Here is a 24,288-nt window from a genome sequence, read left to right as displayed (position 1 = left end):
TCCTCACGCTAATGATGATCCATCTTTATATCTTCTGACCTCTGGGCTAATTCAGAAAGCCATATTTTGCATATGATGTTCGAACCACAATATTTCTGTTGGGTCATTTATGTATCAGTGCACTATTATGTATCTTTTACTGTCTCTTTCTCTTTCAGATTAGATTTCCTCTTAATTCCAAAATGTATATTTAGACATATTAAATGCTTTTCGTAAAACAAGAATAAAAATATCAAGCCACAAACAAAAAAAGCCACAAAGCCACAAACAAACAAAGGAGGGACACTCAGCAATGCGCATGATTAAAGGTTGGTATAGTTAAACACCACTCTGATGAGAGATTAAATCATTTAATCTCGTTGTCTGTAATATTCTGGATATAAGCATCTCCTTTGCAACTTTTTCAAATGAGGTTAACCCACTTTGTGATATATTTTCAGCTGGTTCGATGCTAAATTTAGCTCATTGAAATGTGGGAACTTGGATTTTACTTTCTGGATTTTAGGCGTTTCAGCTGACGCCCCAATTTAGAGCGACTTGCAGTGAGTGTGCATGCAGGAGTCTTGATCAAGGACACACTGACAAGGCAGTGTGTTGTTTTAATAATCTCAAATGATCTGTTGTAGTTAAAAGGGCAAAGCTGTGTCACAGGAAGGCCACTGCTTAATTCATTGCCAGCCACACTACACACATCACAATCTGGAATTAGTTCATTTGCATATCTCTGAAAATAATTCTTACTCGAGAAGACTGATAGTGTCACAAACAATGGCCGTTATAAGGAAACGGATAGGTGTTGTTTTTTTTTCTCTCTTCTTCCTTCTCATTTGTTTTTCTCCGTGTATTTTAGGTGGTCTTGGTGCGGTGGAATGAGCCCTTCCAGAAACTGGCCACTTGTGATACAGATGGAGGGATCTTTGTCTGGATCCAGTATGAGGGCCGCTGGTCCGTGGAGCTGGTCAATGACCGTGGAGCACAGGTAAAACACATTACACAGAAATGAGACATAAATGAATTTATCTTCCGCTGTGGCTCTTCGACCTGCTTCTCCAAACTGTGGGTGTGCGTACTGACATCAACTGTATGTAATACACTGCCTATAAATAAGTACGCACACAATCCCGCTTCAAATATCCAAACTATCCCTTTAAGGTTGCACTCTATTTTTTTGCATATTCCCATCATATTGTGACTTACTGAGCATTTTGCCTCCAACATTTCTCAACTGGAAAACGAACTGTGACATTACACGTGCTGTTTTTAATAGTAACTGTCAAGTGACGTACGATGGGAAGATCTGATCCATCAATCAGTGTCATCAGCTGAGCTCAGTCTGACACATTCTGACAGCATCTGATCTTTTGTGATCAATTTAGTTAGTAGATGACAGTCGAAACAATAGCCTCTGTCTTTAAATACATGGCCAGTACAGTTTTACAGCCAATACAATAGCGCCTCTGCTCTTTTATTACATTCATGTGTATTTATTTATACTGACATTTACTGGGGCAGGCATTATTTCAGTTGAACAATTAACAGTTTGCAGTAGGGCATGTATTTTAATTGATCTTATTTTATGGTATTCTGATGGTTGTGGTCGCTGTCGATACTGGGATCCCACGCTCCTGAAATTCTCATCTTTGCCATTATTAGGGTCCTGCAAGTGAGAATACTAGGGCACCTAAAACACTTGAACATTGTTAAATAACTAATTAAATACCAGTTTCTCATTGTTGCAGGATAAATATTGTATTTTAGGGCTATAACTAATTATTACTTTGATTAATAATGATTTTGTCAATAAAATTCTAGAGAATTGTGAAAAAATGGTTATCAGAATTTTCCAGAGATTATCGGTTGACTCTCATGAGAAAAAAAACAGCAAATCCTCACCTTAATATTAAAGAATATTGATGATGATGAAAATAATCATTAGTTGCAGCCCCGCTTTTTAATAATCAAGCCACAGCATCTCATTATCGTCATTTCTTTAAACTGATGTGTAGGTGAGTGACTTCACGTGGTCCCATGATGGCACCCAGGCTCTTATCTCCTACCGTGACGGCTTTGTACTGGTGGGATCAGTCAGCGGACAGAGACACTGGTCCTCCGAGATCAACCTGGAAAGCCAGATTACCTGTGGTATCTGGACTCCTGATGACCAGCAGGTAAGACACACGTGCGCGCACACACACACACACACACACACACACACACACACACACACACACACACACACACACACACACACACACACACACACACACACACACACACACACACACACACACCCACCCCACAGAGTTCCTCTAGGTACGAGGTTTCTGCCCAGCGCCTTGCTAGCCTTTGAATGCTCATAGAAGTTTTAGGTCATCATTTGCCACTTTTAGTATGTGGAGTTGTCATTCAGACAGCAGAGACAGGCCCTGAAGGAGATCATCTGTGAGTGACAGCGACGATCCTCCGTCTTGAATGTGTTGTGGGTTTGTTAGGCCATGTTTTTACTTTCATGCTGTTAAATTGTCAGCTCAGGTTGGACATCATCAAACTTTTGGTCTGCATATATGTCTTTGTTCATCACCTTCACCTTCATCTTATTTAAGTGTATTCATCCAAGTTGTTTTTCATGTTATATGCATTTCTCTTGGTTTTCTTTGCTCTCTGTCTGTCATCTCCTTGTCTGTTTCTAAGTGTGCCTCCCTTTTCATCTTTGTGCTTCCCTTATCCAAGTTAAATGTTAAATATCTGTCATTGTGTCCTCTTTCTTCCTCTCCCTAATAACCCTTTTACTATTTCTCTCAAGGTGTTGTTTGGTACTGCAGATGGACAGGTGATAGTGATGGACTGCCACGGGCGCATGCTGGCCCACATTCTGCTGCATGAGTCGGATGGCATCGTCAGCATGTCCTGGAACTATCCCAGTTTCCTGGTCGAGGACAGCAGCGAGAGCGACACAGACTCTGACGACTACTCCGCACCGCAAGGTAAGCTGCTGCACAGGGTTTGATTTGAGTAGACAGCTCTTTGTGGCTTCTTCAGGCACACAAAAAGTGGCTGAAACATGTTCAGTATAGACATCATGCAAGAGTATTGTCTGATGTAGAGCTGGAGAGTAATAAAGGTCTGCCTGCTAAGGACTTGTGCCCAGAGGGAATAGAGTAGTCCAGCTGTTTCATACGTAGTTACCTCTGTGCAGAAGGACGCAGATGTGGGACCATCTGTTAGCGTCTAACTCCTCCCACCTTTTACCTCCATCTTTTACGACTCCTTTAATTCATCCTCACGCTCTCAGTGGAAGGGGAAGGGGAAGGGGAAAGATTTCCAGCTAGGGGCACCAGCTGGGGACGTTATAAGTTATGGCTGGTAGATCTGCACTATATTGTCATTAGTGCTCTCATGAATATTTTAGACATGGAAACAGGTTGACATAAACTGTGTCTGGATTCAAGTCCAGAGATTATTATGAAGATCATATAATCTGTGAATGGGATGTAAAGGAGAAAAACAGTCATGAAATGCAATGGATCAAATCACAAAACATGTTGACTCTCTCTGTCATGTTTAATTGACTATTTTGACGGACCTGCTTCGCCCTGTTAAGTCGCACATGAAGTTGTATACTATGTTCCAGTACAAAGCCCCGTTCCCACTGCACAAAAAGAGCTACTCACACCTCCTGACATCTTTTGTTTTTATTTAATGGGAAAGGTGATAATCTGAATTGACCCTCAGATCAAATTATTTTGCAGGAGTCATGGGTATATATCGACTCCAGCTCCAATTGGCTTCCATCAGCAATGATGGAAATACAACACCCAGGTTGGCGCACTAATTTTAGCCCCTTTGTCAGTGCGATGCAGTGGCAGGCCACTAGAAAATACCATCCATCTCCGCCCAAGCAGCACTCGAATATTGTTACAAATTAGTCTGCCCTCAGTTTGAAATTGACTAAATAAAAGAGATGTAAAAAAGAAGTAACCACCATAACATTTTTTACTGGCCTCCATGCTGCTTTCTACTGTTTACTATGCTGTTTTCTAGCTTGTCCAAAATGTAAAACGTGACACACCATTAAAAACAAAACATACACACAGAAAGGTGTACTCATCAGCTGCCAAGCCGTGTACACAGCTCTGGTTCACTGGCAATTGGAAATGAGTTCATTACCTGTTTTAAGTTGGGCTTCTTGTGTTTAAAAAAAACGGCTTAAATGCGCTAATTTTGCTGTAAAAGAGGTATAGGGCACCAAATACTTGTTTACTTGCTGCAGCCTTTGTTCTCTTTACATTTAATAAAAGCTGTTTAGTTCATAAATAAAATTTACAACTTACAACCTGAAACAATCACATTGCCTTTTTACTCATGCTGCATGCAGTAGTGGGAAGATTTTGGCAAGCTGTCTTAGCTAGACACTGCACACTGTTGTGATCAAAGCTACATGTGTTGCTTTTGTCATGCTGTTTCCTTGTGAATTAGCATTTTGGGAGTGAACTATTGGTTTCAGGTGCGAAAGGTATTAATTGAAGGGTACAGTTATAAAGATAAGAAATTTGAGATGCGGATCTCTGAGGTGATTCAGCCCATTAAATGAAGCTTCAGAAGTGGAAAGGTGACTAACTATTTTCCACTTCTCTGCCAGTTTTGAAGACGGGGAGGGAGAGACACATTAAAACAAGGGAGTGTGACCAAATGGAAGGTGGGTGGGGGGCTGCGGTGAAAGATGAAGGGCAGGAGGTGGCGGAGGAGGAACATAGAGAACGGAGCTCTCCTGACAATGGGCTGACGTTTCCACCGGACCGCCTGTTTGCTCTGAATGCTGCAGTAGCTGTTGTCATAACAGCAGCAGATGTCACTGTAAGGGTGTGCGTCACTAGACTCTACATGTGCGACACACTTACAGTGTACTCAAGTGGATGGTCACAGCCTCTACCTGGTAAACCTGGACTGTCTTGAATCAAGTGGCAATAAGCACCTCTTTGAGATGTGTGAAAACAACACTAGGTGTTTGTACAACAGTGAAAAAAAAAGTTGCCTCTGTGGAAATAATGTGTATATCTATTCCGACTGTATTTTTCAATGGTGCTTTTTTGCCAAACTCCTCCAAGAAAATATGTGTACCTGCAGTGTCAATGATATAGTCCCAATACTTGAGTGTGATGTTGGCACAGTTGACAGCATGCTGTCGTTAGTATGTTGCATGAGGAGAGAGAGAAGAAGAGGGCAGAGGAAAAATCAAAACAAAAAAAAACCCAAACTGTTGGAACTGTTACAAGATATGAGCTCAGACTACAGTAGTTTTGGGCCAAATTATCCCTGATTCACCCCTCCAAACAAACGAGGGAAAGATGGTTGGCCCAGAAGATCTGGTAACGTCTGAGGTGTACAGTTTCAGTTTTAAACCTCCTGAACTGTACAGAGTTTCATTGGGCCCCTGGACAAGTTTACATGTTTGATATTAAGGATTTAAAATGTTAATGATTACGTCAATACAAAACAGCTAATAGTGTTACCAAACAATGGTAAACATTCTAGGTCTTAAGGCTAGCATACCACTGTTGACAGATATTAAAACTTAGAGTTAAAATGTCACCGCCAGCTGACTGCCAACATTGTGAGACGTTGGTATTTGGTTGAATTTTGGTTTTGATGTCAGGTGATCAAAATTCAGTGTCAGGACAACGTTTGAAGCGTCAGGTTGACTTAGAATACTGATGACAGATGACATTCAGGATTCTCACGGTCATGGAAAGCTGAAAAAGTCATGTAATTTCACAATCATGTTTTACAGGCATGGAAAAGTCATGGAAATAGTAAAAATCATTGAAAATTTTGACAAAGTCATGGAAATTTTGCTGTGTGTAAGGACATTTTTACAGTATTTTTTGTGCATAACCTTCCAAGTAATATAGCATAATAGCTATTGACTTAGCATTGCTCAAATATGTGTCGATTTTTGACGTTCTGCCTACCATTACGTTTGTGTCTTCATTTTTCCATTTCATCTCTCTCTTGAATGAGTTTGAATCTTATATGTTGGAAAAAAGCTGGTCAAGTGGGGCAGGAAGATGTCCTTAAATGTCCTTGAAAATTCATGGAGAAGTTTTGAAATTTTGTACATGAAAATACACAGGAACCCTGGACATTGATAGTTGTTGGTTTAAAGATGTATAGTTAAATAACCAAAATCCAAATGTCTTCCAAACGTCTCAACTCAATGTCATCTTAACATTGAATCACAACATTTATTTAAAAGGTATGGAGACCAAAACCAAACGTCTTCAAAACATCATAATAATAACATCCACACAAAGTGAAATCCTAACATGTTTGTACATTTAAAATATCATAAACACGATTTTACTTCCGACCAAACTGTACCTGTGATCTGTCAAACTCAAGAGTCCAACGTCTTTCTGACATCATATTGACGTCCTTTGCCAGCTGTGTAGACAACCCGCGTTGGTGGCATCTGCCCAACCAACCATTTTCTCATTCAGACTCATTTATCCCTTTTGATTTTTTCTCGCTGCAAACCATTGTTAACATTGCAGCAAGTTGTTGCACCACGTCGGTCTCAGTTTTGTTTCTGCCTCCAAATGAGAACATGTGATGTGATGCTTTTATGCCTCCTAATGTTACTATTATCCTGTACATTGTGATGTGCCATTATTCGTCCATCTTTTGGTGTGTACATGGCTGAGAGAAGAACATCTGTTTCTCCTTATGTGCCTGATTTCAAAATCAGTTAGGATTTTAAAACTCTTGTAGTCTGAGCCCAGCTTGACACCACTTGTAGATTCTCCTCCAACTAACTTATTTTCAGATTGTCATGATTCAAATGTTTTTGTTACTCCGTCAGCTTTTCTATATTTGCATTCCTGTGCGGACAGGCTACAGATAGGTAAAAGATGGTAGTAATAAAGAACAATTAACAGTGAGCCTGGATGCGTTTCCAGTGAGATTACTCTCTGACGCCATTATGTAAATGACCAGTGTGTATCTGGTACACTGTGACGTGAGCAGTCACACAAGATAAGATTTGCACGTTGTTAGCTTTCCCCACCCTCTTGCTGATCTCAGTGTTTACACCAGCCCATGGAACAGCCTTATTATATTGGTTCCTGTTTTTGTCTTTTTGCCTCCTTTTTCTCTTGAGCCTAATTAGTCCCAGTTGCTAAGGCTGTACTAGTGAGGGTCTGTCCTCCTCCTGCTGTGCTATTTTTTTTCCTCTCACTTCACTGTGGGCCAAGTGGTAAAGCTGAAAAGTGCTTGCCTTAGCTGGAACACTGATTATGCTCTAACTCACTAATTAAACCAGTCAATAGTAATTGATTGGCCCGGATAGAAATTATCTCTCAAGTCAACAACCTGACTGAGACACTAGGCCACCTCTCCCTCCGCCTGCCAGATCTCTCCATCATGATATATGAAGATGACCCATTATCACTGCACCGCACAGCACAACACACTGCATTTACAGTCGCTCTGTATATCTCATTTAATGCAAAACCCATTGTGAACAGATTTCTAATGGGAAATAGTAACTGTATTGGGCTGAAAGTCAAAAGCAGAGGTGGATATTTTATTTGGGTTGGTATTTGGGTCATTGCAGGACTCGGTGAGAGGACAGGCTGAAGGATGTTTTAATGGAACATGTATGGGTGGTTGTCTGAAGGTGTTTTATTTATAGCATTTTGACAGAGAATGCCACTTGTTTGCACTTATAAATGCAGCAGTGAGTTTCCGTGAGCGTGTGTTGGTGAAATTGTGCATTTTCATGAATAGGACATAGTGGAAACTCAATGAAAATGAATTATAGCTGCCAAGGATGTGAAACTGTCCTTGCCTCTCTCGTAACAGCCCCTAACTACCTCTGCAGTTAACAGACGGTCTCACAAATAAGCGCACACACACACACACACACACACACACACACACACACACACACACACACACACACACACACACACACACACACTTTTTTATTGGCTACTCTGAAAACAAATATTAATATTCTCATCCTCTGTAAAATGTCAGAAAAATGCCTGTCATAGTTTTCTAAAGCTCAAGGTGATGCCATCGAATTGCTTGTTTTATCCAACCATCACTCCAAAACCTAACAATGTTCAGTTTACTGTCACATTAGACAAAGAAAAGCTTTTGCTTTTGCTTTTGGTTTTTTTTTGTGTTTATTTTTTTTAATTTTTCGCTAATTTTTAGGTAGTTTCTGTGTACCTTTTGCAAATTCCTGTCTAATTTCTGTGTCATTTCTCTTTTTTTTCCATCCCATATTTCCCACATTTTGAAAGAAATAAAGCCAACTTGCCGGTTTCAAAGGGTTAAAATAGGTGACCAATGATTTTATGTTGTTTGACCAGTCAATTCATTGACTAATCGTTTCAGCCCTTCCCGTGTTTCATGTTGGGCTCTATCCTGGCTGTAATAAGTAATGTCACATCAGCTGTATGTTTTGCTGTAAGTTAAACCCCAATATTGTGTTGATGTAGAATTAATTATTGCATTTTAGTAAGTGCGATTAAAATTTGAACACTAGTCCTCCTCCCCTTGATAGACATCGATTGACATCCACTATCCACTACTATAAATATGTAAGTTATAGTTCTGTTCACCTACAGATGATATGTATCATTGTATTAAATACCACCTTAACCAAGACCACGCAATATACTGTATATGTGCATGTGTAACTATAATGTGAGAAATTTCTGGATATAATGATCAAAAGGCATTTTAGAGGTGAATTTTATGTGTTGGGATTTTCTTTTGTTTTCTTTTTTTTTTTTAATTTAATGCGATTTTCTAAAGATTATTTTGGGGGCTTTTTACCTTTATTTGATAGGACAGCTGAAACGTGAGAGGGGGAGAGAGAGGGTTTGCAGCAAAGGGCAGAGGCCGGAATCGAAGCCTCTGTGAACTGAGCTACTGGGTTCCCCTTCCTTTGTTTAATATGAGAAAACAAATTCAAACAATTAAGAGCTGAAATGAACTATCTTTATTCGACACTCCTGTGTTTTTTCACAGGCAGTTTAGTGATATCCCAGTAGTTGGGGTTTTGACCGGTCTTGAAATAAACTCCCTAGTTCTCTTTGTTTGAGACCGAGACAAGACCGTCTAAAAATGCCATCGATTCTGAGACAAGACGGAGACTTTCAAAAAGTGGCCACCTCATTGTGTTGCTCTCACTTTGCCTTTTTAAGATGTTTGTGTTGTCCTTTCTCTCTCCGCAGTGCACAGCCAGAAACCACTGCTGACAGTCAGCTTCACCTCTGGAGACATCAGCCTGATGAACAACTACGACGACCTCTCTCCCACCCTCATCCGCACCGGTCTGAAAGGTGCGTTTGTGTCTAATCATAGATGCCCAAATATTCCAGCAACTTTATGTCTTTCTTTGTTTAATTATTTCTCTCACTCATTTGTTGATACTTATTTATGAGTTCAGACTCAAGGAATCTTTTTGTCAAATGTGGCTGCAAATGTTGATATGCACAACATTTTGATAAATTGTCCTCCTCTGTGACTTCTGCTGCAGATGTGGTGGTCCAGTGGTGCTCGCAGGGAGACCTCCTTGCAGTGGCAGGGATGGAGAGAACCCTCCTCTCCCCCGACCCCTCCTGTCCTCCCCCCACCAGGAATGCCATTGTTAAGTTTTACAATGTTCGTGGTGAACACATCTACACACTGGACACACCAGCGCAGGTGAAGTAATGAGTCATCACAGTACTCAGAACTGTGTTTGAGAATTTTATCTCCCTTCCCAGATGATTAGATTATGTATTTGAAGTCCTAAGTTAAATTTTTGTTTGACTTCATCAAGGTATGTAGCGAGAACACTGGGGTGGAAAGAGGGGAAATTTATGCTTAATAATAACTTGAAAATATTTAAAAAGGGGTAGGACTTTATCAAATATTTAAGTACTCACTTCTTCCAACTCCTTTTTGGGACAAAGAATACTTATGCATTGTTCCTGTGGATTCTTAAAAAGTCTTAAAGGCGTTTAATTCAATAATCTAATAAAATAAGGCCTTAATTGTTATCAAACTGTCTTACATCAGTCTTTCAAAAATCTTAAAAATGCTGTGACATGGGAAGAAGGGTATAATAAATAGTTTTTTTTCTGACATGCTTTGTGAAATTTAAAAATGAATTGGTAATATCTTCTATTTGCCTCTTACATTAATGTTAAGCAGAGAAACCACCAACACTTTAGTAGCTCGTCTAACTTTTTAACTGGACAAAAATTAATGTAAAATTTATCCTACATTTTATTCTGAGTAACATTAAAAAAAGTCTTAAAAAGTCTTAAATTTCACTTGTCTTAAGCCGTAGAAACCCTGTTATGATTACTGAATATGTCCATTGGGGATTCTGGTTTAGTTTTCTTACTTATGTTTTTAATATTTATTTATTTTGCATGTTCGATATAAAAAAAACAAGCCATTAGCTGGAATAAAAACCTTGGAAAAATACCTAAATATGTCTATTGTGAAGTAACCAGTGAAATGATAAAAAGTAACACGTACATGAACTGAAAGTTCTCTTCAATACAATGGAGCTAGATAGCACTACAGACATCTCTACGGCCGATATCGCCAACACTCAGCAACTCACACCAAATCAATCTAGATTGATAAATAGCACAACAGATCAGAGGAAATATAAGTATTTTTGTTTTTGAAGTGAACTGTCCCTTTGACATTTTGAAAGGATGAACCGAGTGTGTGTAATCTTTTCTTCTCTCCAATGTATCTCTGCCATCTCCCTGCAGCGCCCCATCACTACGCTGTGTTGGGGTCACCGGGACTCTCGTCTGTTCTTGGCATGCGGCCCGGCGCTCTACGTAGTGCGAGTGGAGCACCGCGTTGCCAACCTGCAGCTACTCTGCCAGCAGGGCATCGCCACAGCAGTGAAGGAGGAAAAAGATGTTGCCAAGCTCACCATGCCTTCCCGCCTTTGTTCTTACGTCACTACTGCTTTTGTCCCCACCATCAAGGTAACACAGAACAGGAGGGCGCTAGATCCATTAAAAGCATACAAATAAATGCAAAGTCTTCTGGACATTTACTTGATGTATACCAGCGCTGTCAGAGATGTCACCTTTGACTGAGATGAGATCCTTACTTATCTCCTAGAAAAACAAATAATCCCAGGCGAAGTGTAGTTATGCATAACAACTGTAATAGCACTACACTTCAAATAAAATGTATGTGGACTTGGAAGGATGAGTTTTTGACATATGCTACAATGTTTTCTCTTCCAGCCCCCCATACCTGATCCCAACAACATGCGTGATTTTGTGAGCTACCCAACAGCTGGAAACGAGCGTCTGCACTGTACCATGAAGCGTACAGAGGATAACCCGGAGGTGGGGGGGCCCTGCTACACTCTGTACCTGGAGTACCTAGGAGGTTTGGTGCCTATCCTCAAAGGCCGACGAATAAGTAAACTTCGTCCAGAGTTTGTCATTATGGACCCCAAGACAGATGGAAAAACAGGTACAACTGAAATTCATTCATATTGGCATGAAAACTGAAAAAAGCCAAAAAAAAAAAAAGCTTGGGGAAAAAAGGAAAAAAGGAGGGAAAAACTGTATTGACAATTATAATACATACATATTTAAAATTATGCTACAGATTTCTTTCAAATTCTTAGCACTTTTTTTCCAGGTCATTTTCTTTTTCATTTGTTTTCTACTTTTTTTTAAAGTAATTTTCCAGTAGTTTTCTTGAACTTTTTACTAATTTCTTGCTAATTTTTGAGCAATATCCCTTTTTGCTGTTCATTGCCTTCCCAGGTTTCAAATGGTCAAAGAGCATTCAATATCACAAAAAATAGCAGCATTAACAGCAGTTCATAATGTTTTAATATATATATACACACACACACATATATACACAACATGTGTGCATACTTTAGGTATCTATAAATGAAAAAAATAAATAAAATTGACCTCTTCATTATGAAATGTGTTGAAGAAGAGAATGTGGGAAAGATTGTCAGTACATTCAGTATAAGAGTTTTAAAATAGTTTCTTAGCAGTATATTCAAATGTATTACTCAATGAGCTGTTTCTGCCCTCTTGAAAACTGACCTAGATTTGAACCATTGTTCAAGAACCAAAATAATTTTTTTTTTACTATGTGTATCTATGTTTTATTTAAAACATACTTGTATGTTTTAATATTTGGAAAGAATCAGCTGCTAAATGTATTCCTCCCAGACACATGTGCCTGCTCCAGTACTTTTCCAGTTATTTGAGTTTCTCAAGTTGGCACTCAGAGAGCGAGTATGTTTTAGTCACACAGGGCAGACTGGGCCCATGTTAATTAAAAGCTGCTTAATGGGGGCTCTGATGGCCCCTGGGTTCCTCATAAATCAACCCGCACCCTCCCCATGCAGTGATAAATGAAGCCAGCCATGAAATGGTTCCAGCACGTTCACACTTTAATGTCCATCAAATAAATTAGCTTGACCTAAACTGGAGCAGCAGCGGTTCACAGACTCCATATGAATGAGGGAGAAGAGAAAAATTGAAACAATGGTTTGGATCGAATGGGTCTAAATGTTGGAACATTGTTGCTGCTGTCATTTTTTAAAAAGAAAAAGTTATGAAGGTGCCTGCCTCCAAGTTGTTAAAGTAGATTTCCTGAAATGCCTAAGATTGCCATTCTGTTGAGAATCTTTTTTTTTCCTCCCTGATTTAGTCCATGATGAAATACCATTTGAAACTGTAAGATTGTAAACATTTTAGCCGCGTCAAGTTATGATTTTAAGCATCAAGGTGGTAGAGATTAGCTGCGTCAAGAGAATAACACCACACATTAGCTGTGACCAGTAAAGTTTATCTTGAGATTGACACATTAAAAATCTATTTACTCCAAACTAACTGATTTTTCCATCCTCCATCTTATTTTCTCTCTTCAGATGAGATATACGGCAACAGTCTGATATCTGCCATGATTGACAGCTGTAACTGCTCAGACTCCAGTGACATTGAGCTGAGTGATGACTGGGTTGGCAAGAAATCTCCAAAGATATCCAGGGGGAGTAAATCCCCCAAACTGCCCAGGTAACCACCTGACCCGTGTCCTGTGTGTACTGTAGCATGCTATCTTAACTAATATTTCCTGTTTTTGTTTTTTTTTGCTTATTGTTCATGATTTGAAACATAATTTTATATACTTGGCAACTACATGAATCATTCAGCTTTGGCTCGGTGCTTATTAACACATTTTTCTGTGGTGTGACAAAGTCAGTACACATGTTTATATTTTCTTAATCCAGGCTTTAATGTAATACTTGGCTCATTTGCCCATGTGAAATGGACAAGTTTATTTTTTCTTCACACATTACCAACTAAATGTTGTAAAGATATAGTGGAGTGATGGCTTCCTAAATAATAAAGTTACACCGTCTTTGTGTGTTATGTAATTAGAGGCTTTTATGTTGTTTGCTTTGTTTGATCATACGTGCATGTTTTTGCATGTGCGTATCCCACAGGCTAGCTCATCACTGCTGCTTTGCACTGCGCTCATATGGTGGTTACCGCTAATTTCAGGGTGTCGTCATACTGAAAGTGTAGCACCCACCATGCAGTTCCTCCTGGTTTTATTTCAGTTATTTACTTAACCAATTTTGTTTGTTGACATCTAGTTTTAGTTTTAAGATTAGTTTTAGTTAACTATAATAACCATGGCGCAGACAACTCATGCACTGAAATCTGCATTTGCCGCTTTAAACAAATGAAGTCAGGGTAGTTTTATTAACATATTGCCTAATTATTAAGCTTGAATCAAGAAACGTTCTTTTCACCAGTTTCTTTTTTTAACACAGTTTTCAACAATACCCAGTTATTCAGCGAGGGGAAAGAACCAAAGGCTGCTTTCAGATAGCTTCAGTTGCTATCACTCCATCTTCCAACAGCATGAAAACATTAGAATTAACCTTTGAATACATATCTAATAATTGTTTTGATGAATATTTTTGCAAAATACACTGGAGTACCAGAATTTATTCCTTTTGTGGGTTTTCCACTTATATTAACCCTTTACATGAATGTCTAATGAAATGTGTTTGCACTTGCTGTTTGGTTCACTGCATGCCTAAACCTTCTTTTTTTTATTTGCTACCTTCTCTGTAGAGACTTAGTTTGTCCCTTTACCAACAGGATCAACATTGATCCCAGAAAATCGCCCAAACTTTCCCGCACTACACAAGAGATCTCCAGGTCACCACGGTTACCGATACGGAAACCCTCAATTGGGTCACCCAGTCTAACACGGAGGGAATTTCCTCTAGATGACATCACTCAGGTAACAATCAAATTATTTGAGCCACATTCACTTTTGTCCTCTGGATCAGTTTTGCTTTATTATAATCATTTTCTCAATTTTTCTTGTTTCTATTCTGCTGTCACCCACGGTTTAGTCAAATTGCTTGGGTGTCCAGGGAATGGGATATTTTGTTTGATGATAATCTCACACATTTCATTTTTAAATATATATTTATTCTGTTGATTTTTTTATGTTTTTGTGGAACTTAACGGTAGTGGGAATCACCAGAGGCCCAATGATACAATATTATTGTGATTTTAAATAATTTACAATATGCCCAGTATAGCACTAACATGTATTGTGGTAGATTGCCATTTATTGCCTTTTTCCAGCTGCCAATTATGACCCCCTTTTTGCAGTAAAATGTATCTTCTGGACTTAAGAAACAATTGTCTTTTTTATTCTAGTAGGCTACCAAAAGTTTAATTTTTATTTGCAATATTAACAATTTATATAATTCACCACTCGATACCTGGCAGTGTGTTTCGATACAATATTGTCATGCAAAATATCACACTATGCTGTTAACTATGCTACTAACACTATGCTGTATCGATTTTTCCCCCACCCCTAGAAAATAATATGATTATTTTTGCTTTTGTTTTGCAGCAAAATTACCTTGCTCAGGTCACATCAAATATTTGGGGGACAAAGTTCAAGATTGTGGGGCTCGCCACATTCTTGCCAACTAATCTTGGTGCAGGTAACCAGTCAACAACTTTTCCATCAAAATTTAAGACTGAAAGAGTAATTAAATAAATAAAGTTCATTTTAACTAGTCCTGTGTCTTAATTTCCTCTAATTTTCTCACTCTTGCTTCATCCCTCTCCCCCTCAGTCATCTATAAAACGAGCCTCCTCCACCTGCAGCCCAGACAGATGACCATCTACCTTCCAGAGGTGCGAAAAATCTCCATGGACTACATCAATCTGCCTGTTTTCAGCCCCAACGTCTTCAGTGAGGATGAAGATGACCTGCCTGTCACAGGACCTGCTGGCAGCACAGATGACAACCCGCCCTGCACTGTAAACATCCCTATTGCCCCCATCCATAGTCCCGCCCAGGCCATGTCCCCCGCCCAAAGCATTGGTCTGGTTCAGTCACTTCTAGCCAATCAAAATGTTCAGCTGGATGTCCTAACAAATCCCACTGCAACCCCTGCTGGGGCAGCTGCTGGTGGGTCGGACCAAAGCCAGGACACCATCCTGACAGCCCAGTACACAGTCCCCACCAGGTACTCCAGTCCTGGTCAGGTCATCTTTGGGGGACTAGAAATGGGTCGCCTAATGGTGGGACCTCCCCCTTCTCATCATCCTTCACAACAACAGCAACAACAAAGTCACCAACAACAACAACAACAGCAGCACCATCAACAAATTCAGCAGCAACAGCAACTCCAACAGCAGCAGCAGCAGCAGCAGCAGCAGCAGCAGCAGATGCTCCAGCATCAACACTTACAACAGCAGCAGCTTCAGCAACAGCACATTCAGCAGCAGCAACAGCACATCCAGCAGCAGCTCCAACACATGCAGCAGCAGCATCAGCATCAGCTCCAGCAGCACATACAACAACAGCAACAACTACAACAGCAGCATCAACAGATTCAGCAGCAACTGCAGCAACAAATGCATCATCAACAGCAAACACAGCAACATCACCATCAGCTTCAGCAGCAGCTCCAAATACAAATCCCTGTTCCCTCCATGGCGTCAGGACAGCCTTCAGGTGCTTCTGTGCACCAGCTCCAGCCGGGCGCACTTCAGATACAGATCCCTCACCCACCTGCTGATTTAGTGGTCGAGAGAGCAGTGGGGGGTGAACACGAGCACCTACTGAAAATCAAAACCACTCGGTCAACTCCACAGCTGGCTGAGGGTGATACGGTGGTCTTCAGTGCCCCGCTAGAGCTAAGCAAGATGAACCCCCCGCCCCCTTACCCCGGCACTGTGGCTGCCGCTGTGGCTGCAGCAGCAGCTGCTGCCGCCTCGGCATCAGCCTCCGCTGCAGCCTCCAGCGCTGCTTCTGGATCAGTAGGGAGCACCAGTGGGACTCCTCCCCCTGGTGACGTTTGTCTAAAGAAGGGAGAGTTTTCACTTTATCCTTCAGGTCAGCAGCAGGCGCAGTACCCTACACCCCTGGGATATGAGAGGATAACAACATTTGACAGCAGTGGGAATGTGGAAGAAGTATGTCGTCCTCGAACGCGCCTTGTCTGTAATCAGAATGTCTACACACTCCAGGGACCTGGCAGCTCTGCCACTCTCAGGGTCACCTCCTCATCCTCCTCCTCCTCAGCTGACAAGAAGATCCAGCTGCCCTACACCTCAGCCACACTCAACAGACTCACTGCACCTCGCTATTCCATACCCAGCGGCGACCCGCCCCCATACCCCGACCCAGCCAATCAGAACAGTGCTGTCGGCAGGAACCCTGGACAGAGGCTCGACAGCAGTCTGATCCACGCCACTCTCAGGAGGAACAGCCGAGAGGCCGCTCTCAAAGTTTCCCAGATGCTGGAGCCGCCCAGACCACTGCCTCCTAAGGCTAAAAACAGTAGTGCACTAGCAGCTTCGTTCCAGCAGAGGGTGCCCACAGCCTTATACACCTGCAGCCAGTGTAGCAGTGGATCCAGTGTTGGAGGTACTGCCCCGGGAAGCACTAATGGGATAGCAGGAGGAACTATCATCAGGCAGGACTTCCCTCCAGGGAACGGGGCTCCACACAGTACAGTTATTGTGCACTCCAACAGTGCTACTCCTCTGGCCTCCCAGTCCTCTTACAACCTGCTGAGCTCTCTTGAAGGATCTGGGACTGCAGCAGGAGGAGGGAGTAACAGAGACAGGGCTGATTATGTTAATTCAGCATTTACTGAGGATGAAACACTGAACCAATCACTGAGGCATCTGGCGCTAGGAGGAAATGATGCGTCAGGGCTGGTTGTTAAACGCCCACCTCCCTATCAGTGGGACCCAGCTGCCACAGAGGAGGTGTGGGTTCCTCAGGAACGGACAGCAACGCTGAATCCCACTGGCCCCCCCGGACCCCACAAACCACCCCCACTTATTCTCACCCCAGCTCAGCACTTGGACGTGTCCAGGCTGCCTTTTGTCCTTTCTCCAAAGTCCCCCACCAGCCCCAGTGCTGCATCATTTCAAGCCGCGGCGGCAGCTGCAGGCTACCAAATCTCTCTCCAGTACCCTGCAGCAGCTGCCTATTCTGGAGCCCAGCTGCAACCCATCCCAGGGTCACCTCGCCCCTGCTCCTCCCCAAAGGAGGTGGTGGCACCGGTGCCATTCTCACAGCAGGATGCAGCCCTTGTCTTACCGCCTGGTTACCCTGCAAACCTGGCAAACCTCGCCTGCTGCCCCCTCCCTCCCCTGTATCCAGGAGGAAGTGCTTGTGCAGGGCTCCCCATCCCCCCGATCGCCCTTCACACTCCCTGGGGTACCTATAATTCCTGCCCACCGATGCCCAGTCCTGCAGTGCCACTACCACCCAAAGCCTCTCACATGGCAGTAGACAAAAGTGTTCACTCGCCTCCACCTCCTCCTCCTCCCCCTCCTCCACCTCCTCCGCCACCACCAGCAGAGCTGCAGAACCACGGAGGGTTACAGGAGGCCATGGCAGAGGCCGGGGAAAGTTTTCAGGAGGTGCTCTCCTTGACTGAAAGTCCTGTCCCGCAGCGATCTGAAAAATTCAGCAAGAAGAACCGCAAGAGGGCGGATGGGCGCGCTGAGGAGGCTAACGTGCCGCCGTTGGCTGAAGGGAGCAAGTCAAAAAAAGAGGGCAGAGCTTTGGGTGATTTCAACTCACTCATCTCCAGTCCGCGGCTGGGAGGGAGGGACAAGAAGAAGCTGAAGGGACAGAAAGAGCAGCAGTTAAAGGCTAAGAAGCTGAGTAAGGCCACTGCCAATAGTGAGTTCCAAGACAGTTCGGAGAGTGAGCCAGAGCTGTTCATCAGCGGGGACGAGCTGCTCAATCAGTGCCAGAGCGGTAAGAAGGGCTGGAAGAGTAAGAGGAACTTGAGGGCTGCCAGTGAACTGGATGAGATCAAGTGTCGAAAGGCCAACGAGAAAGAGGACCGCGGGCTGGGCAGCCAGGGGTTTGTGTACGTCATGGCCAACAAGCAGCCGCTGTGGAATGAAGCCACGCAGGTCTACCAGCTGGACTTTGGTGGCCGCGTCACACAAGAGTCTGCCAAAAACTTTCAAATTGAACTGGAGGGCAGACAGGTAAGAGCTCCTGTACAAGACATGTCACTCACTGCATGTTGTCTGTATACTGAAAGAAACATTAAAAGTATTCATATTCGCACACAATGTGCCTGAGGACATGATGTTAATGATTAGGGATGCACTGATTTTGTAATTTTGGGCCTCCACTGGTTTTAAAAATAACAATTCAGCTGATATTGAAGTTTGTTTTTTGTTGTTTACTTTGTTTTTGTTATTCATCCCACAAGCAAAGGTTTCAAAATTCACAAGTGGGGTATTTACTGACAAGAAAGTTGGTGTTAAGCACCTTATTTCAGGGTCCTAACCAAAAATCCATTCGAAAAACCCAGGAGAACTAAAATGTTAACTAATTTCTGGGTTTTAGGACTCAAGACCTTATATATAATAATTTCCTCTCTAATATCAGTTTCCTAATGCTGTAAAACATCAACAAATTGCTCTTTCAAACTGACGTATTTATTCAAATTTCTCATGAAAATACATTTGAAAATATAACATTTAAACACATCATAAGAACATTCTAATTTATCTTAGCCCAATTCTCATTTTTACTGAATAGAGCTTGAACGCATTGTAATGTAACTATGCAACCTCCATGAGCTGCTAACAGCTAACATTAACTAGCTCTCATTTGTTTGTCAACATAGATTTGTTGTTCTAGAGGAAAACAATGAGATCTGTCCCGTGACACATTAATAGTGAGTTTACATTTATTCCAAAGGCGTCCCGGGGAAGATATATGTTTGTCACAAACTGCAGTGCTCTTGACAGTGAAGGGCAGGTTGTTGTTCTTTTATTGTCCCCAGCACAACAACATGCTGTTTGTCTCAAGCCCTGCTTATTAGCCTGTGCAAGATTTATGTGGCACAACAGAAAAACAACTACTGCCACTAGTGAATGTTATTTTATTTGCTGATAGGCCAGTGACAATCAGCAAGGTGAATATCGTCTGATGCCGATGCTTGGTTGATAAATTGGTGCATCCCTATTAATAATAGTACCTAACAATCTGTACTGACTTTTTTTGTTTGTTTGTTTTTACACAGGTGATGCAGTTTGGCAGGATTGATGGCAATGCCTACATCCTGGACTTCCAGTACCCCTTTTCTGCTGTGCAGGCCTTCGCAGTGGCTTTAGCCAATGTTACTCAACGCCTCAAATGAGATGTCCCCTCCCTTACTTACCCTGAGTTATATCTGGGATTCAAATGCAATCTGTTGAAGGGGCACAGTTGTTTCATTTGAGATTACAAACTTTAATTTTTGGAGAGAAGACTTAAATCAGCCCTGGTCATAGAGAGAGATACAATCATGCTGCACTACACAATGCTGCCACTAGAGTTGGTGCAATAAGCATTGGCTGCATTTGCCAAGGATGCTCTCAGATCTGCTCCGCGTGGCAGTCGGCGGCTCCTTGCAATGCATGTAGGGCCAAAGAGCTGAGCTTTGGTAATCATCATGCAAATAAATGCTGCTTTAGCTAGAAGAAGCTTATAGACGTGATAACCGATCGGTTAGAGGAATTGTCAAGGTGCAGTTTTCAACAAGAAGCAGCAGTAATACTTGAAAACCACACTCTGGAGATCACAGTTGTTTTTTCCCCAGAGCGCACAGGTACTACTGGGCACTGAAATCCATTGCTGTACAAACTTCAGTGAAACAGTTACCACTTTATTATACTGCTTTTGCGTTTAGGATTTTATTAAATGACTAAACACGGTGGAGGGTAGGAGGGTCTTTTTTTTTTTTTTTAGCTCTCTGCCATTCCTTTTGTTACTATCTCAATCTATTTCGGCTGGAAATGAGGCGTAGATATATGCATTAGGAGCACTCCTAAGAGATCACACTTTTCACTGTAGGGTTAAAAACGTGGGAGTAAACATAGATGAGGTGAGCTGCAGTCTTTTCCACATAGTTTCCTGGGACTTTGAAGGAAGAAGAAATGTTACTCTGCTACATTTGGGTTAATTTATGTGTACATTTTGTTGTTTATCTATTCAGATATGAATTTTAACATTATTGTCATTGTTTGTGATATACAATCTTCATACCCTGTCAACATGGTTTTCAACTTACCTGCTTTATTTGGGAGAACTGGTGGCTGAATTTGAATATTGCTGTGTAGTAGTAATTCAGGTGGGAGGGGTGTACTGAATAGCTTTGACTGATTTATCCTGTACTATGGTGACATGGGCGCAAAAGAAGTCGCCGAGGCCCGGATCTAACGACTAAACCTCTGGCATGAAGTGATGTGTCACCTGCTGTCACTTCTGTGAAGTGAGTGTGTAGTTTCGGGGGGTGGGTCAGGTTGTCGTCCCTGCTCTTTAAGAACACGCTAAACATGTAAGCAAGGTACAGGAAATATTTTTGTATATTTCACCTATGCCATTTCATACTCTTTTCAGAAGTCATGTAAATACATATCAGTCATACGTATGTAAATGTTGTAAAGAGACTTGGGGGTGACTTTGACGGATGTCTGTTTACACCTGTCTCCACTGTGTTTTAAGTGTAACTTCAGGTGTGGAGCGACGCTGTAGTACTGTTTAACTCAACCGCTACAACCACAAAAAAAAAAAAGTTAATGGTTAAGCTGAAATCATTGTCACTGAATCTTTGAAGTCAGAACTCCGATGAAGGATGAAGCTATTGAAATCTGTTCATTTCGTAAGCTGACACTGAATTGAAACTGAAATCTGAAAAGCTGATTTATTTCCTTTTTTTTTTTTTTTTCTTCTTTCGGGCAGTCGAGCTTGTGTTGATCTAAGACACAGAGCAGGGCCGGCTGATAGGAGCGTGTGCAGGAGTAAATTATAAGGCACATTTCAAATATAAATAAATAGGTTTTATCTATTTAAGATTGTAGCCAAAATGACGAAAAAGGGCAGTAATATTAGGTAGGTTTTACCTTTGTGCCAAATATTCCTTTACTAAAATTTATAGTTGGAAAAAATGGGCCAAGAGGGAAGTGTAACTTAAGCCGATGGTTTGGATCTCTTGAAATTGGGTTGTATGAAAAACGTATCCATAGTCAGTGTATTTCATACAGTAGAGTCTGTTGACATGCAACCAGTTTGGAGAAGCAGCTGAAGTACTGACACAGAAGCTAAGCAATGTACTGCTCTGGATGGGGGCAGTAACAAAACCTATTTTAGGCAAGGCAAGTTCATTTATATTACAATTTACATTTCAGCAACAAGACAATTAAAAATGCTCTACATAAAATATCAATCGAGACAAAGTGAAAAAAACAAACAAAAAAAACATTTTTAAGGGACATTTTAATGCAATTTTAAAAAAAAACAACTTAAAGAGCTACAGAATAGAAAATGATAACATGCAAAAAAATACCAAAAAAAAATTAAGACAGGGATAAAATAAATATAAAAGTTACACTGGAGTGTAAGAAAAGAATAAATATGTAATTTAATAAAATGCAGCAGCAAAGAAAAAAGTTTTCTGCCATGATTTAAAAGAACAGTTGCAGCCAATAGAAAAAAGGTCACACCAAAAAAATCAGTATCAGTTTATGTATTTGCTATATTTAGAATATTTTCACCACTTAGGGCTTTCAGCACACTGTTTAGCTTCCGTGTCAGCATTTCTGCCGTTTCTTCAAACTGGTGGTGTGTTAATTGACATCCATTGTATTTAAAAGATTGACAATGGACCACATACAAACCCACTTTAAAAAAATCTGGACTTTCCCTTTAATTCTTGATATAAAGAAAGCTTTGGACCAGCTCTGTTTTGGTCTCTGAATTGATGAGATTATTAAATCCTTTGGTGTGATCTTTCTGTGTCACAACAAGATGCATGTCTGTCAGTGGGGGGTTATAAGGACGGGGGTTGAAAAAGAATTTGAAAAAAAGTCTCCTCTGATCCTAAAAAAATGAAAAGAGCATGTCATAAAGAAAATATCCATCTTTTTTGTGTTAGTTGTGCAATATTTTCTAAGAGGGGAAAAACATCCTTTGTCATTACAGATTGAAACCATTCTTTGAGTTCAGCATCTCAGTTGCTGGTCTGTACATTTTATTTATGAGATTATTTCCTGAAGGAGATATAGTATCTATACATACTGTATATTGTGGAGTTTTCTGAGCATTTCTTTGTGTTGATAAAAAATTTGTTACAAGTGTAGCCCGGATTGTGAGATGGGCAGACGGGGTTGGGTCGAGGGGGAAGGGGCGGGGAGGGGGGTCGGGAACGGGCAACTTTTCTGTGTTTTGTGAAGTTTGCATTGGATGGAAAAGATGTGAATGAGTAAGTGCCCAGTTTAGTGTAGTTGGTAGACTAGTTATGTAGAGTGTAACTGTCAAGTCGAGGTGTGTCTGTATTCAACTGTGCAGTCTACCAGTCCCATCAGTGTTAAATCTATTATCTTTAAACGTGTGTGTTCATGGCTTCTTACACATACACACACCTACACACACATCGTTCACATAAGTTCACAAGTGTAAGCCACTGAGTTCATGTTCGGAATTGCCTATGGACTTAGGTTAAGGATTCACTTTAAACTGATTTTATGAGACGACCTGTTGTAGATATTGTAGGATTTGGCTTTTCTTTAGAAAAGGTATGTGCTTTGTATTTGTAGATGTAGGCTTAAATGACAAAAACACTTGAAAAGAATCTGAGTCTGATTTGGTGACTGAACGTTTATAGTGAATGGATAGTAAGGCATGCCATGTAAATTATTTTATAATTGTATATGTCACGCATCTTTTGAATAAAACGTCATTGTTTCCGAAAAAAATGCTTGCTGTCTTGTTTCCTAAATATATAATATGAATATATCTGTGTTTTATTGTTGGTTCAGAGATGACATTGTTCAAATCTAACCAGTTAGAGTTTACAAAAGGTGGCTTTACTGTCTGAGACAGTAAACATTGACTGGCAGGAAAAGCACAGGTGGAACTAATTCATCTCACAATGGCCCAGTTTGATCGCATCCAGTCCCAGCTCCTCTCTACAGGCTCCCTGCTCATTTTAGAATTGTTTTTAATATTTTACTGATCACTTATAAAGCTCGTCTTGGTCTGGTCCCAAGCTACAGAGCAGAAATGTTGAGCCCATATCACAGCCTTAGCTCTTCAGTTGTGGCTGTTAAAAGCTTAAATGCAAAGGTGTAATCGTTATGGTACGTTGGTTTTGTGTCTCTGTGGTAATTTTGTCTCCTTGTGGTAGTTTCGTGTCTCTTTGTTGTCATTTTGTGTGTCTATGTGGTTGTTATGCGTGATTTTGTTTTTTTAACTTTGTATCTCCTTGCAGTCCCTTCGCACCACTCGGTGGTCTCTTTGTGTCTCCTTGTGGTCATTTTGGGTTGCTTGCTGATTTGTACGTGTTAATTTAGATGACATTTTGCAGATGAAGGCAGGTGGGGCCCCTGACATTTTTGGCCCCTGGGCCTGTGCACGGAACAGCCTGTCAGTAATCCATCCATGGTCATACTTATGAAATGGTTTTTAAAGTATACTGACTTTATCTTACTATAGCTCGTAATTTAATATTACAACTTTAGCTTGCTAGCTTTAACTTTTGAAATAAGAAAATAGAAAATAAATCAATACTATAACCATGATTCATTAACTCACAATTACCGAACTCACTCAACTAAGGATTCTCCACACCCTAATTGTAGGCTACTAATTTTGGTTTAGGGAGTGTTCTTTATTTACTAAAAGTGGTGGCAGGGG

General features: G+C 41.1%; 1 protein-coding gene across 5 annotated transcripts in view; it reads left to right on the top strand.

Moving 5' to 3' along the window:
* The window catches only part of tulp4a (TUB like protein 4a), a 41,519-nt gene extending 18,171 nt beyond the window's left edge, over window positions 1-23,348 (top strand). For 4 of the 5 annotated variants that reach the window (XM_042503173.2, XM_042503175.2, XM_042503171.2 and 1 more), the window contains exons 3-14: window positions 851-979; window positions 2,007-2,168; window positions 2,804-2,984; window positions 9,249-9,356; window positions 9,554-9,720; window positions 10,791-11,015; window positions 11,283-11,517; window positions 12,947-13,091; window positions 14,163-14,334; window positions 14,965-15,058; window positions 15,193-18,587; window positions 19,637-23,348. In XM_042503173.2, coding sequence (XP_042359107.2) covers window positions 851-979; window positions 2,007-2,168; window positions 2,804-2,984; window positions 9,249-9,356; window positions 9,554-9,720; window positions 10,791-11,015; window positions 11,283-11,517; window positions 12,947-13,091; window positions 14,163-14,334; window positions 14,965-15,058; window positions 15,193-18,587; window positions 19,637-19,753 — 5,130 coding nt within the window. In that variant the 3' untranslated portion in view covers window positions 19,754-23,348. The remainder of the gene's footprint in view (window positions 1-850; window positions 980-2,006; window positions 2,169-2,803; window positions 2,985-9,248; window positions 9,357-9,553; window positions 9,721-10,790; window positions 11,016-11,282; window positions 11,518-12,946; window positions 13,092-14,162; window positions 14,335-14,964; window positions 15,059-15,192; window positions 18,588-19,636) is intronic. The other variant, XM_088089435.1, reaches the window with a different exon arrangement.
* The last annotated feature ends 940 nt before the right edge of the window (window positions 23,349-24,288 follow it).

Source organism: Plectropomus leopardus, chromosome 16 (assembly GCF_026936395.1).
Source record: "Plectropomus leopardus strain MGB_pleo_1.0 chromosome 16, ASM2693639v1, whole genome shotgun sequence".
Classification (NCBI taxonomy): domain Eukaryota; kingdom Metazoa; phylum Chordata; class Actinopteri; order Perciformes; family Serranidae; genus Plectropomus; species Plectropomus leopardus.
This window is presented reverse-complemented; position numbering and strand designations above follow the sequence as displayed.